The sequence below is a fragment of the Corylus avellana genome, chromosome ca7 (assembly GCF_901000735.1).
Source record: "Corylus avellana chromosome ca7, CavTom2PMs-1.0".
NCBI lineage: Eukaryota > Viridiplantae > Streptophyta > Magnoliopsida > Fagales > Betulaceae > Corylus > Corylus avellana.
This window is the reverse complement of record NC_081547.1, coordinates 14,608,150-14,624,605: the sequence shown is the minus strand read 5'-3', so window position 1 is coordinate 14,624,605 and position 16,456 is coordinate 14,608,150. Positions and strand designations below refer to the sequence as shown.

At 36.0% G+C, this 16,456-nt stretch overlaps 2 protein-coding genes across 6 annotated transcripts in view; both read right to left on the bottom strand.

Moving 5' to 3' along the window:
* Positions 1–550, bottom strand: part of LOC132187773 (beta-glucosidase 11-like) — a 14,446-nt gene extending 13,896 nt beyond the window's left edge. Inside the window, exons 1-2 of one of the 5 annotated variants that reach the window (XM_059602199.1) lie at positions 306–550; positions 105–168 (exon numbers count right to left, since the gene is read on the bottom strand). In XM_059602199.1, the coding sequence (XP_059458182.1) occupies positions 105–168; positions 306–476 (235 nt within the window). In that variant the 5' untranslated portion in view covers positions 477–550. Of the gene's footprint in view, positions 1–104; positions 169–305 lie in introns of those variants that run through there. The other 4 variants (XM_059602200.1, XM_059602196.1, XM_059602197.1 and 1 more) reach the window with 4 other exon arrangements.
* A 14,351-nt stretch (positions 551–14,901) lies between these two features.
* On the bottom strand, positions 14,902–15,447 carry LOC132187908 (uncharacterized). Its single transcript, XM_059602332.1, has one exon. It carries the CDS (start codon positions 15,445–15,447, stop codon positions 14,902–14,904), a length of 546 nt encoding a protein of 181 aa, XP_059458315.1.
* Positions 15,448–16,456: the final 1,009 nt, after the last annotated feature.

Below are 16,456 nucleotides of genomic sequence, written 5' to 3'. Positions count from 1 at the left end.
AATAAAATACTTAGTGAGGATAATTAAGATACAGAATCTTGATTATGAACAAGTTTGTTGTATTAGAATATAACATTAAAAAGCAAAACTAAAGAAAAGCATACCCTCATGAGCGAATGTATCCCATATGCTAGGCTTCCTACCCTCTTGGTCTGCTGCACCTTCAACCTTTCATTTATAATTTTTCAACAGAGAAAAAGACAGAATATAAGGAAACAATATTCTTGTCACCCATATAATGAAATAATAATATAAAGAAATATATTATCCACCAGAGCCTTTTATAGAAATATAAATACCCTGACCTGGTATGCTGAGGTCCCAGACCCAAACACGAAGCCTGGTGGGAAGTCTCCTCTGCTAAATCTATCGGCAGCTAAAATTACAGCTGCTAAATTACTAAGAAGAAGCAGGGAGAAAGACAGGCTCAGCATCTTCCCAAAGCTTGTTAGCTTTTCCCAAATGAAGACATGCATTTATTGCCAGAAAAAGAGTGGCTCAGCTTATTATCCTGTAAGCTTGAACCAAAGAGTGGCTCTCTTTACTTTATTCAAAAGACAAATCTGTCACCGCCGCCGGCTCAAGCATATTTGACCATTTCCAAGTTTTACGATATTTTATGCCAAAAAAAATGTACAGTTAAATTTAGTCACCAAGTACTATAATAATTTTATTTTTTTAAACTGTGTTAGAAAAGAATAGTAAAAAAAATATGGAAAAAATAAAAAATAAAAAGCCCCCATCAACTAAGGGTCGACTGTAAAAAAAGACATATAAAGTTTAAAATATGCTAAAGTGATACATTAAATTATCAAATTGTGCCAAATAAAAATTAAAAATTAAAAAAATTAAAAAAGAAAAACTCAACTAACAGCCGTTTTTTTAAAAAGCTTCATTAAGTTTAATATGTGTTACAATGTGGTACATCAAACTACCAAAGTGTACTATAAAGTATAAATGCCACTTTTTTTTTATTATATTATTATAATATCCTTATTTTCTTAAAAACTATAATAAAAAAAGCCTCATAAAGTTTAAAGTGCGCTAAAGTGATACATCAAATTACCAAACTATATCAAAAATGCTAATTTTTTATTAAATTCCTATAATACTCTTATTCTCTTAAATAAAAAACTAAACTAATCTATTTTTAAACAAAAAAAAAAAAAAACCAAGGGTTAGATAAATACAAAAAAAATTAGTATTTTCTTTAGATAAATAAAAAATTAGCCACTGTAATTGGCTTAAATTACAAATCACTCATGCAGTATAAAAAATTGGGATAAATGCAAACTAAAAAAACTAAAAAATTAATTTTCTCATTGAAAAAAAAAAAAGAAAAAGGAAAAAAAAAAAGGGGTGTCTCTTAGACTCTCATCTCTTTATAATCATTATGTATTCTTTATTCCATTTATTTTATCTGAGACGGTTAATAATTTTAAAACCTGGATTCATAGGTTTAGTGATAAACCATAAAAAAAATAAAAATAAAAAAAAAAAGAGTGGAGGTGGATATACCATAAGGACAATAAAGTAAGTGAGGACAATCAACTCATGTTATTCGATGAGGAACAATCGCTAAGTGGAAGTCTTACCAACAATAAGAGGATGATACAATTTATTTACGCGTACTCGTGCTATGCATGAGGTCAAGTCACTCAATGAAAGTCTTACGGACAATGGACAAAAGTAAATACAATTTATTTTACACTTTACCTATATTATGTATGAGATCTAGGTTGCTCGATGCAAGTCTTATGGACAATTAGAGGACCAAAGTCATACAGGTCATACGATCACCTTACAATAACAAAAGTCATACAAGTTAACCGTGCAAGTAGGAGGCTGCAACGCTTAAACATAGACTTAGAGCCTGTTTGAGATTGTATTTGAGAAATAAAATTTTTAAGTCAAAAAGAGTTTTTTTGGCAAAAGCTTCATTTTTAAGCTTTTAATCAAAAGTGTTTTTTTGGCTATTTTTATGCTTTTTGGACTGTGCTTTTAAATTTTTTTATCAAACAAGTACTTTTTTTTTTTTTTTTCAAACGAGCTTTTTGAGTGTTAAAAACACATTTAAGCTTCAAACTCAATCACAAACATGTTGTGATGTTACAAACATTGGTCATTATTTCTCATTGATATTTTTTTTTTCTCGTGACCGTTTGACATTAAGTCTTCTTTATGAATTTTATAAGGAAAAAACTGAGTATATGGTTTGACCGTTTGTCATTAGATTATCTTCATTATTTATTCATAAGTTTTATGAAAAATATTTCATCTTACATTTTCTAGCCGTTGGAAATTAAGTCACCATCATGAGTTTTGATTTTAACGGTTTGTCATTTATTGATGGGCTTTAAGAGAAAAAAATTCTTCTTGCATTGCTTTTTAACCGTTGGCTTTAAGAGAAAAAAACTCCTCTTGCATTGCTTTTTAACCGTTGGATTTAAGAGAAAAAAAATTCCTCTTGCATTGCTTTTTAACCGTTGGTTATTAATGGTTTTTGTAAAAGCAAGAAGCTCAATTTTTTTTATAAATTGAGCCCACCTACCAGCTCCATAACTCACTTCTTTGGCTCAAAAAGAAAAGGACCGTACATCATCTTTCTTTCTTCCAACAAATTTTATTTTCATAAGCCATTGAACTATATTTTGGTCTTCCTTTTCTTTTTTTAGTGTGCGTTTGTTCCTCATCTTCTTTGATCAAAGGGTTGTTCATTTGATCTTCGTTACTTGGAAGTGTGTCCTTAATAAAGGTAGACACTATAGTCTAATCCTGAGAGATTGTGTGTCAAGAGATCCAATCACACCGAGTTATACACTCCGGGAGGCACAAAATCAACATTTAAGGACAACACTCTTGCGTGATTCTATAGCTTTGTGAGATTTTTTCTTGCTTTATTTTTTATTTATTTATTGTATTCTATTTATCTTATTGTTAATTTTTTGGATTAATATTATTTAGCATCAATAAGAATTTTTGCACCATCCATTTAATTTTACAACAATCTTAAAGGTTGATTATGGATGCACAAATTTTTGCTGCTGCTAAAGTTCTTCCAGATGCTACAAAAATTGAACCTTTTGATGAAAATAATTTTAAACGTTGGCAACAAAAGGTTCTTGTAGTTTTAGATTTTACAAAAATTTCTAGTGCTCTAACTAAGCCTAGACCGGATGAGCAATCTGAAGAACAATCCAAAAAATTAAGAGATTGGGAGATGGCTAATACATTATGTATGAATACTATATTGAATTCTTTATCTAATGAATTGTTTGATGTTTATTGAAATTTTACTATTGCTAGAGATTTATGGGATGAATTAGTTGGTAGATATGTGATTGACAATGAGGGTACTAAGAAATTTGCTGCAAGCAATTTCTTACATTTTCAAATGACCGATGAAAAGAGTATTACTTCTCAAATCCATGAGTTTCATAACGTAGTTGCTGAATTAGCCAAAGAGGGTGATGGTTTACCCAAAAGTTTTATGACCTAGTGTCTTGTTGAAAAATTACCCGACTCTTGGAAAGAGTATAAACTCTATTTCAAACAAAAGAAGACTTTCATGAGTCTTCAACAAACCATAGTGCATATTAAAATAGAATAAAGGAATAGGTCTTTGGAAAAGGTTAACAAAGCTAAGGAAATTATTTCCGAAGCTAATTTAGTAGAAGAGAGATCTAGTAGGCCTCCACAACATTACAAGAAATTTGACCATAAGCCCAAAAGAAAACCTTGGAATAATAAGAAAAGATTCAACACGTCTCATTCTCTAATACAGTAGAAAAAGGTCAATTGTTTTGTTTGTGGCAAAGCAAGTCATTATGCAACGGTATGTAAGCAAAGGACCACCAACAACTACAAAGGATCAATATCAAAAAACAAGGCAAATGTGACGGAAGTGGAAGAGATCATTGCAGCTGTCATATTCGAAGCTAACATGACCACAGAAGTAAAAGGATGGGTGATTGATTCCGCATCTACTAGGCACATTTGTGGAAATAAAGAAGACTTATCCTCCTACACACCAATAAAGGAAAATACTAAATATGTAATTGTTGGAGACAATAGATCTTTGCCTATGGTAGGCAAAGGGAAAGCTCTCTTAAAGCTAACTTCAGGTAAAACCCTTTCACTCTCCGATGTTCTACATGTTCCTCATTTCCGACAAAATCTTGTTTCGGTACACTTGCTTGGTAAGGTAGGACTTAAGGTTTTATTTGATTGTGGCATTGTTACCTTAACTAAGCATGATGCGTTTGTTGGTAAAGGCTATGAAGATCAAGGTCTTTTTGTATTAAATGTTGCTAATATTATTAATGAAAATTCATCTTCTTATGCTTACTTGGTTGATTCTATTAATATTTGGCATGGTAGACTTGGACATGTAAATCTTGGGTACATCAAGAAAATGAAAGAAACCGGAATTATTAATTCACTAAGTGAAACCAATATGGATAAATGTGAAGTATGTGCTGAGACTAAAATCACTAAAAAATCTTGTAAATCTATTACAAGAGAAACTGAACTTCTTGGGTTAATACATAGTGATTTGGGTGATTTAAAGCACACAATAACTAGAGGTGGTAAAAAATATTATGTGATATTTGGTGATGATTACTCTAGGGGAAAATTACAGTTTACCCCCCTAAAGTTGACAGCGTTTTTCAATTCGAACACCAAAGTTTAATTTTTGCAATTCACCCCCCCAAAGTTCCAAACTTTTACAATTTGACCAATTGTATCCAAAACTTACCATATTGCCCATAATTTTTATTTTTTTATTTTTTATAAAAAAATTTAAAAAATATTCGGGTTGGCCCTAGCCACCCCTTTGGCCATCTGGCCATTTTTGTAGCCCAAAATTTGTCCTTTTTTTTCATAAAAAATAAAAATAAAAAATAAAAAATTAGGGGCAATATGAGAATTTTGGGATAATATTGGTTGAATTGAAAAAAAATTGAAACTTTGTGGGGGTGGATTGCAAAAATTAAAACTTTAATGTTCAAATTTAAAAACGCTGTTAACTTTGGGGGGGGGGGGGGTAAATTGTAATTTTCCCTTACTCTAGATTTACTAAACTTTATTTATTAAGATCCAAAGATGAAGCCTTAGAAATGTTCATAAAATAAAAAATTGAAATTGAAAATCGAAAGAATAAAAGGATTAAAAGACTAAGGACCGATAGAGGTGGTGAATATGAGTCTAATCCTTTTAAGGAATTTTGTGAACAAAATGGCATAATACATGAAGTTACACCTCGTTATTCACCGGAATCTAATGGAGTAGCTGAAAGAAAGAATAGAACTTTGAAAGAAATGATGAATGCTATGCTTGTTAGTTCCGGGCTACCCAGTAACATGTGGGGGGAAGCCATTCTTTCGGCTTATCACATTTAAAATAAAGTGCCTCATAAAAAAAACCGGTAAAACTCTTTATAAACTTTGGGAAGGTCATAAGCCTAGTTTGAAATACCTCAAAGTTTGGGGGTGTTTGGCAAAGGTTATGCTACCTGAGCCAAAAAAGAGGAAACTTGGCTTTAGAACTTGTGATTGTGTTTTTATTGGTTATGCTTGCAATAGTTCATGTTATAAATTTCTTGTTATTAAGAGTGATGTTTTAGATTACAATACTATTATTGAATCTAAAAATGCTATTTTCTTTGAGAATGTGTTTCCTTTGAAAAATAAGGAAAAATTATTGCATGAACCTTCTTTTACTTCTAATGAAATTGTTGATGATGTGCAAGAATTGAGGAGAAGCAAGTGAGCTAGAATGGAAAGGAATTTCGGTAATAATTTTATTGCTTATATTGTTGATGATGATCCAACATGTTATAATGAAGCAATCAAATCTATCGATGTACCTTTTTGGTTAGAAGTTATTAATAATGAATTAGATTCAATTATGTCTAACCATACATGGGAACTTGTTTAGTTACCTCCTAAGACCAAACCAATTGGTTGTAAGTGGGTGTTCAAGAAGAAACTCAAACCGGATGGTATAATAGATATATACAAGGCACGCTTGGTGGCTAAAGGCTACAAGCAAAAGCAAAATATTGATTATTTTGACACTTATTCTCTGGTTACTAGAATTGCATCTATTAGAATATTGTTTGCTATTGCTTTTATTTATAAACTTGTGGTACATCAAATGGATGTCAAGACTGCCTTTTTAAATGGTGATTTAGAAGAAGAAATTTATATGAAGCAACTCGAGGGACCTGTAATCCCCGGTCAAGAACACAAAGTTTGTAAATTGGTGAAATCTTTGAATGGATTAAAACAAGCTCCTAAACAATAGCATGACAATTTTGACAAAGTGGTGCTGTCTAATGCTTATTCTATTAATGGTGGAGATAAATGCATCTATAGCAAGTTTAGTGATAATGAAGGTGTCATTATTTCTTTATATGTTGATGATTTGCTTATTTTTGGAACCAACATTAATGTTGTGCATGAAGTTAAAAGATTTCTTTCATCTAATTTTGATATGAAAGACATGGGTGAGGCTAATGTTATATTGGGCATTAAAGTTCTTAGAGATAATAATTGTATTACTTTATCTCAATCACAATATGTTGAAAAGATGCTAAAAAGATTTGAGCACTTTGATTATTCACCTATGTCTACACCATATGATTCTAAAATATATTTGGTTAAGAATCACGGTGATAGTGTTTCACAAGAGAAATATGCACAAATCATTGGTAGTTTAATGTTCTTGACAAACTGTATACACCCTGATATTGCATATGCTGTCAGTAGATTGAGTAGATATACTCATAATCTTAGTGTTGAGCATTGGGATGCAATCTCTAGATTGTTGAGATATTTAAAGGGCACAATTAATTATGGCTTGTCATATTATGGTTTTCCTGCTATATTAGAAGGGAATTGTGATGCTAACTGGATTCCTAATTCTGATGAACTAAAGCCTACCAGTGGCTATGTGTTCACATTAGCAGGAGGAGCTATATCTTGGAAGTCCTCCAAACAAACTTGCATAGCAAGATCCACAATGGAGACAGAGTTAGTTGCCTTGGAGAAGGCTGGAACTGAAGCTGAATGGCTAAGGAGCCTTTTGATTGATTTGCCTTTATATGCGAACCCAGTTTCACCTGTTTGTATTCATTGTGATTGCCAGGCTGCCATAGCTCAAGCCAAGAGCAAGATCTATAATGGGAAAAGTCGACATATTCGATTAAGGCACACTATTGTGAGGCAGCTAATTGAGACCGGTGTAATATCCATGGATTTTGTGAGGTCAGAAAGGAATTTGGCAGATCCTTTGACCAAGGCACTAGCAAGAAGGCTGGTGAGTGATTCATCGAGGGGGATAGGACTGAGACCCAAATGATGACATTGTGATAGATATCCAACCTCTGTGATTGGAGATCCCATGAATGAAGTTTAATGGGAAACGAAGTCACAAGTGATCATCGTGTGGTACTGCCATTCTATGTTATTTCACTATCTTGTTGAGAAGATTATTGATGAGTCCATCCCTATGGTGTAAGACAGTACAAAGGTGCAGGGTGATTAAGGATGAGTTTAAAACTCTTAATGATTCCATAGTCCCTACCTGTTGGGATGAAGTGTTTCCTGCATACACTCTTCATGGATACCACCTATATGAGTGTGGAGATGGTGCCGCTTCCTATGAGACTTGAGTAAGTCTCTACAGCACTCATGAAACCTAGGAACGCATGGTCTGTATAAGGCGCCAACCCGCAGAACAACCTATTTTTTTTTTTTTTTCAAATTTTTTATTATTATTATTATTATTTTTTTTGAGAAAGTTATGTGGGTGATAAGTTTGCTCAACTTACGGATTTGGTTAAAAGAGTCTAACTCTACAACAATTCATTAAGTTTCTACTTATTTATCCTAGGTGTGGTTAAAACTTTCGGGTACCACATCGATGCATGCTTTCAATCTCCTTTTACTCTAGTGTTTGTAACATGTGGGGGATTGTTGTCCTGTTACAAACATTGGTCATTATTTCTCATTGATATTTTCTTTTTCTCTTGACCATTTGACATCAAGTCTTCTTTATGAATTTTACGAGGAAAAAACTGAATATATGGTTTGACTGTTTGTCATAGATTATCTTCATTATTTATTCATGAGTTTTATGAAAAATATTTTATCTTACATTTTCTAGCCGTTGGTAATTAAGTCACCATCATGAGTGTCGATTTTAATGGTTTGTCATTTATTGATGGGGTTTAAGAGAAAAAATTCTTCTTGCATTTTTTTTTAACCGTTGGCTTTAAGAGAAAAAAACTCCTTTTGCATTGCTTTTTAACCGTTGGATTTAAGAGAAAAAAAATTCCTCTTGCATTTCTTTTTAACTGTTGGTATAAATTGAGCCCACCTACTAGCTCCATAACTCAATTCTTTGGCTCAAAAAGAAAAGGATCGTACAGCATCTTTCTTTCTTCCAACAAATTTTATTTTCATAAGCCATTGATCTATATTTTGGTCTTCCTTTTCTTTTTTTTAGTGTGGGTTTGTCCCTCATCTTCTTTGATCAAAGGGTTGTTCATTTGATCTTCGTTACTTGGAAGTGCGTGCTTAATGAAGGTAGATGCTATAGTCTAATCCTAGGAGGTTCGTGTCAAGAGATCCAATCGCCCCGAGTTATACACTCCGGGAGGCACGAAATCAACACTTAAGGACAACGCTCTTGTGTGATTTTATAGCTTTGTGAGATTTTTCCTTGCTCTATTTTTTTTATTTATTGTATTCTATTTATCTTATTGTTAATTGTTTGGATTAATATTATTTAACATTAATAAGAATTTTTCCACCATCCATTTAATTTTACAACAAAACAGGCCCTTAATGTAAAGATATATCGTAAGGAAATAGATATAAAAGACAATCACTCATGACGATCCAAGACCATAGCGAGTATAGTAAAAGTAAAGATAGTTTATAATTCTTTTGTTTTCACTCACTTTAGTTCTTAAGCTTATTGGGTCAATTTGTTTTTTTTTTTTAACAGTTCAATCAAAGGAAACATAAATAAGAAGAAAAAATATGCTGAGTGAATCATAAGATATCATATGTGAAAGTTTCACATTCAAATCTATATTCTTTTGAGCTTTTACGTACACTCAATATGGTAGAAGTGATTTTGAATTGATTTATAGAGACTATCTAAGAGACAATTTCATGCATCAAGAACTTACCAAGTAAGTTGGAAGAAAACTCTCCAAAATCACTCTAGGTGCCCGAATGGGTGCTATCTTGAAATGGATGAACTCTTGAACACCAAATGAAGAGTAAGGTTATGCAAGATGATGCCAAATCAGAACCTAAACATCCATTCTATGCTTGTTCAAGGCTGACTTGATGAAAGGGACCAAAACAGACAAGAAGCACAAGGTGGCTGAATGGCTTGCAAAGAGAAAACCAAGGAAAACTACTTGAAAAGTGAAAGGTAAAACTCAAGTAAGCTTAAGGCAAGGAGGTGCTGCTCAAATAGTAACGAAGTGAGGAGGATTAGCATGCCTTTGATAGAAAAGATCAAGGCCAAGAGCAAGGGAGGTGTTTGGTCGTTGATGTGTAGTTTAGGGTTCTGAAAAAATTAAGCCTCCAAAATCTCCTTCGATAATGGTTTTTGGTAAAAATATCCTTACTAACTAATGATATTATATATATATATTGATAGAAACTTCTTGCATTTCATTTCAGAAAAATCTAGAGTATAAACTCTAAACAACAAGAGCAATGTGTTCTAAAAGAACTACATCAGAAATACATGAAGGAATCTCTTCCCTCCAAACTTTCTTCGTAGGTTCTTGCGCTGCTACCTTTGCTAAACCATGGGCTGCAAAATTTGCTTCCCGTTTTACATGAACGACCTTCCAATTTTGATATTGCAACAGCACTATTTGAATGTCTTCAATAATCTACCCGAACCGGAACCATTGTTCGTCCGTAGAATTTACCGCTTGTACCACTTGGAGAGAATCTCCCTCCAAAATTAGATTGGTATTACCCAGGTCCCGACAAAATTCTATCGCTTGTAGTGCTCCCATTGCTTTTGCTGTGACCGGCGCCCGACATGCCTCCATAGAACGGCTAAGAGCCGCATAAACCCTCCCTATTTTATCCCTTATGACCACCCCTATCCCCATTCGTTGTCTTTCCAGATTTAGAGCCACGTCCCAGTTGGCTTTAAGCCCACTAGTCCCCGGTCCCTTCCACTTCAACCACTCTGGAACAGATATTGTAGGGGTATCTTCTGCCGAATGGTTTTCATTTTGATTCCAGAATTGAAATACTAACTCCTTCGCTTCTCTTGCAAGGATGTTTGGATGAGTAAAATTTCCACCATGGATAACATTATTTCTACGAGTCCATATGCCCCTGGCCAATATTGCTATAAATGCCAAGTCTTCATCACTGCTTCTCAAAAGCAAGAATTCCATGACTTCAAGAAAGCTATTTCCAGTACTGTGGCATTTCTGAATCCATCTTTTACTCCCTGCCCAAACATCTTGGGCACCTGGACACTCCCATAATGCATGAATAACCGATTCAACTGCAGTCGTGCATATGGAACACAAATCCTCCCTTATTACTCCTCGCCGCTTGAGATTCTCCTTAGTTGGGAGAATGTTATTACATGCCCTCCAAATAAAAACCTTCGTAGCATTAGGCACCTTGATAGCCCACATCTTTTTCCACACCTCAGAAACTCCATGATTATTTGATCCTTCACCTTCCATAGTATCCCTCCTCCCCTTCTCCAAATAATAAGCACTTCTCACCGTAAACTCCCCCGTAGGAGTCGCCCTCCATATTAGCTTATCCCTTTGACCGTAACGGCTCACCAGAAGACTGCATATTAATTCAGCTTCTTCTTTCCAAAAGATACTATGAATAAGAGGATAATTCCAGAAGCCTATATTTGTATCAACAAGCTCAGCTACTAATGCAGTTTGCTCCAATTGCCGACATAGGGACTGTATTTTATAAGATACCGATTTAGGAATCCATTTATCGCCCCAAATCCTCACCTTTTGCCCATCTCCTATCCTCCAAATCATTCCTTCCTCTAATAGCGGTTTAGCCGAAAGTATGCTCCGCCATGCAAACGACGGTTGACTCTCCAACTTCGCGTCTATAAAGGAGTGATTTGGGAAATACTTAGCCTTGACTATATGTGCCACCAAACTTTGAGGGTAATGTAACAATCGCCAACATTGTTTGGCTAACAATGCCTTGCTGAAGCATTGTAGGTCACGAAAACCTATCCCTCCTTGTGTCTTGGATCTCCCCATTTTCTGCCAACTCATCCAGTGGATTTTCTTGACATTTTTCGAATGACCCCACCAAAATCTTTGCATAATGGTATTAATCTCCTTACACAAAGTTTTGGGCAATAGGAAAATTCCCATACTATAAGTAGGCATAACCTGTACCACAGCTTTCAAAAGGATCTCCTTACCTGCTTGAGACAGGAATTTCACCTTCCAGTCATTTACCCTTTTACGGACCCGCTCCGTGATACTTTGAAATTCTTTAAGCCGAGACTTCTCTACCAACGCCGACAACCCAAGATATTTGTCATATCGTTGAGTAGTGGGGACCCCAGCTAGTTGAGTAAGTTGGTTCCGGACTCTCTGGCATGTGTTTCTGTTGAAGAAAATTGATGTTTTTTCTTTATTAAGCTTTTGGCCCGACACCCATTCATACTGGTCTAGAATCTCTGATAGTTGCTGCCAATCATGTCTCGTAGCCCGACAGAAAATCAGACTATTGTCTGCAAAAAATAAGTGACTAAGTCGGGGCCCTTTAGGAGACCTGGGCACACACCTTTGAAAGAATCGTCTTGTTCCTTACACCTTATCTGCGAGCTCAATGTTTCTGCACATAAAAGAAACAAGTAAGGGGATAACGGGTCCCCTTGTCGGAGATTGGGGGTTGGTTGAATACAACCTTCGGGGGAACCATTAATCAACACTTCATATTTGACAGTTATAATACATTGCATAATCAACCCTACCCATGGTCATTAAACCCCATTTTCTTCATTACTTCTTCTAAAAACACCCACTCCACCCTATCATAAGCTTTGCTCATATCCAACTTTAACGCCATATACCCAACCTTGCCCCACATCCGAGTATGCATAGAATGCATTGTCTTGTATGCAACAATTACATTATCAGTTATGAGTCTCCCCGGTACAAAAGCACTTTGATTAGGTGAAATAATATCTTGCAGAATTATTTTCAACCTATTAGGCAATGTTTTTAAAATAAGCTTGTATAAAACATTACAAAGACTAATAGGTCTAAATTCCGATACCTTGGAGGGATTTTTCACTTTCGGAATTAATGCAATATAAGTATGATTCATAGTTTTATCAAAAACACCCGATGATAAAAATTGTAACACCCCATTACATACTTCATCACCTATAGTGGCCCAGTGTTCTTGATAAAAAGTTGCAGGCATGCCATCCGGACTAGGCGATTTTAGGGTGCCCATTTGGGATAGAGCTGCACAAACCTCTTCCTTAGTAAACTCTTTCCCCAAAGATGCATTCATGGAAGCTGTCACTGTCGGTTGGAGGCCATCAATGAATTCTCGAATACCACCCGGGTTGGATGTAGTGTAAATATCTTGAAAATAATTGTTAAAGCCCCTCACTATCTCCTCCACCGTAGAACATTCCACACCTCGCCCATCTATAATACGATGAATGTGATTGACCCTTTGTCTTTGTTTTACACTTGCATGAAAAAATTTAGAATTCTTGTCTCCATATTTTAACCAATGCTCTTTAGCTCGTTGTCTCCATCCCAGCTCTTCCGCCTCCAACAACTCATGCAACTCATTTTGAACTTGCCCAATTTCCTCATTTTTTCCCAGCCCCTCTGTTTGTTGAAGCACAACAAGTTGCTTAGTTTTTTGTTCAATTCCATTTTCGCTTTGTTCCTTATTTTTCTTCCTCCAGCAAAGAATCTCTCTCTTGCTCCCCTCAATTTTCTTCTTTAATTTATTCCATTCATTCCCATCCTGACTCCTTGCTACCCATACCTTCTTAATTATTTTATGGTTCTCCTCTTGCTTACCCCAACCAGCCACATAGAAGAAACGTGGATTGCGCATCTTGAATCCTTGAGGCCGACTGCACGCCATAACATGGACAAGGGCATGGTCAGAACTTCTTGCGGCCAAAATCTCCACTATCATATATTGAAAAATCTCCAACCACTCATCATTGGCCCTGACTGTATCTAGTCTTTCTTGAACAAAATCATCTCCTCCCCTTTTATTGCTCCACGTAAATTTTGGACCCCTATATTGCAAATCATTCAAATTGTAGAATTCCAAAGCTTCTCTAAAATCCTCCATTTGCCTCATTGGTTGCCCGCGAATACCCTTTTTCTCCGACAACTCAAGTATCTCATTAAAATCTCCTACACAAAGCCAAGGAGTTGGAGTCAAATGCCAAAGGTATCGGAGAAGATCCCATGCCTCCTTCCACTTTGTGACGTCAGGATGTGCATAAAAGCCTGTAAATTTTCAAAGGGGACTCCATCTATCCAATTCAACCATCGCATTGATATGTCTTCTACTATAGTTTTGAATTTCTACATCCACCTCGTTACTCCAAAACAGTGCCAACCCTCCACTTCTACCAACACTATCAATCGCAAAAACATTTTCAAATCCTAACTTAATTTTAATATGATCGAAATTGGATGCCTGTAACTTGGTTTCTATAATGAAAACCAGCTTGGGTCTCTTTTCCTTCACCATCCAGCAAAGGTCCTGAATTGCTCAGGGGTTCCTAAGCCCCTGGCAGTTCCAACTAATTATACTCATGGCGACTGGCGGGGTTGTACCACAACCACCGCCTTGTTATCACTTCCCCTCTTCAAAGCTATCTCCCCAACCTTAGCTCTCTTCCCACTCACATTGCTCCCCCGAGATCCTCCATGAAGTTGTTGGATCGCGGGTAGATATCACCACTCCGCACTGCGTGTTTTGCTCCTTTCCCGGGTTTTGTATCTCCCTTCGCTCACCATTTTCATCACCAGTCCTTCATCAGATGGGTCATTGCCACGAACCTGGCTTCCACCATGTAGTGATCGCATTGGTTTTTTCTATTGTACAGTCCTACAGCCTATGTGGTTAACCACTCTCTTAGCCACGTGACCAGACCCACATGACGTGGTAGAGTGTCTCCTGCCATTCCCATCCTTGGCCTCCTTATTTTGCTCCATAATTCCCCAAATCATGCGTTCCTTGATTGCGTCCCATTGCCCAATATAAACATTCTTCGATCCACCAGGATCTTTAGCATTAAATGACGATTTTGTATAACCGACATTTGCTACCATTTTTTCTCCACAATCTTCAACTGATTTGCATGTGTGTAATATGTGATTTTCCATGATTGCCGCCTTTCTACTTTTGTCTGCATGGAAATATTTGCCTTCCTTTTCCAAAGGAGTCGTATCCACACTTTCCTTAGAAGTGCTTTGACAATTCACCATGCTCCCAAAACTGCCCTCTCCCCTAATCGGCGCCTAAAAATTTTTCTTTGGGCTCCGACCACTGCTATGCTCTTTAAAGGCACTCGCAGCATCATCATGTTCCTTCTCCGATTGTTGGCTACTCTCCCCTGCTTTCGGATCCCACATCCCTCCTCGGCCCCAAAATCTATTTCCTCCATATCACCTCTTAGGAGATTGAACCCACAATCCAGGGCCGAACTCAGGTTCATTGTCATTCCCATGTTGATGTTTTTTTCCCATCGCTACACACCCCTTACTACCATGACAAATCAAACCGCAATGAAAACAATATTTGGGTATTTTTTCATACTGAAAAGTAACCCAAATAGTTTTATCCTTCACTTTCAGAAATCTTTCGTTAAATCAAGCACAATACGTACCCTTAAAAACTCCCCCCATCCTATACCATCTTCATTCACATCGACCTCCTTCACTTCCCCTACAGTGGATCCAATTCGATATCGGGTTGCCTTTCCCATACATCCAAGTGGGAGCTTAAAAATGCGTACCCAGAATGCCACTTTTTCGAACTCCAACAAATGAGGAGGCGTCATCCCGTCGAAATCCACCAGAGAGAGCAAATGTCCATCAAATGTCCACGGACATCCCTCCAAAATCCTGGATTTGTCCCAGGAATGCTCGAACTCAATTAGAAACAAGTTCGGTCCAAGATCCTTGAATTTCACCCATCCAGATAGGTGCCATGCCCACACCATAGGTATTCTGACAATATCCTTCCCCACTACTAGATTCGACAACAACTTCCCAACAATGCTCAACGACCCTTGAGACACCACCATTTCAATTTCATGTTCCGGAATATCCACCCCCACACTCTCCTCCTCCAAAAGAGTGAATTTCTCCCATTGTTCTGTCAGCTTGTCTGCCATATTACTCATACCGCAAGACTCAACACACGATCAACCTCTCTCCCACAGATGATAAGAGCACAAAAGCTTCATGTCTAGGTTTACAGAGAAAAAACGTAGAGAGAAGAAAAGCTATTGAAAACAAAGTAAAATTCAACAATATTGGACCCATATTATATTATAAAGGCTCATTATGAGCAAAAAATCCATTGCTTGATTGGATAAGGTGGCCGACCCTAGCAAGTCGATCAGTCAGTTTTATTAATTTTTGTTGACAATTAGAAGTTTAAGGCACAAATTTTTAGGTAAAATCTGGATTTCCTAAATTAAATTTCGTACTTCACCGGACTTAAGTATAACTTATTTATTTATTAAAATGGTTTAACATATGTCCAAAAAAATATTTTTCAATACCAAATTTAGAAATAAATAGGTGGACAAAAAGTGTCGTTTTAGTAGATAAATAGTAACTTTTAAGTTCCAAGGTAGAAATCACTTTTTACCCTTAAGCTTTGTTTTGAAAGTTCCCATAATTTCTAAAATAATTATAGAATCAAAATGATAATATCTTTTCAATATTATTATTGATTTTCATAGATGAATTTAATAGACACTAAATTCCCAAGTTTCACAACTTTTGATTTAGCAAACTTAATAATTCTGCACATAGTAATTCCTCTCTTGTCCATATATAGTATCTTTTGGAAAGAGGAAGCTGAAATAATATGCAGCTTACCTTTGAGTCGATATTGTCAAAGTGATAAGTTGATTTGGCTGGCCACCTCTACAGGGGTTTTTTCGGTCCAAAGTGCTCATTGTTTGGAGAAGGAGAGGAAAAATATTAAGGGGAAGGATCCAACTAGAATTGGTGTCATGAAGTTTGGAAGAATCTGTGGAACATTCAAGTGTCTAACTCTAAGAAGGTTTTTATTTGGAGGGCCTGCAATAATATCCTTCCAACTAAGGATAATTTGAAGCGGAGAGGAGTAGTAAGGGAGGAACTATGTCCTATGATAAGTGCCAAATATTG

Bases quoted from the DNA above. Each gene is read 5' to 3' on its own strand.
- LOC132187908 (XM_059602332.1), bottom strand. From the start codon at position 15,447: ATGGCAGACAAGCTGACAGAACAATGGGAGAAATTCACTCTTTTGGAG.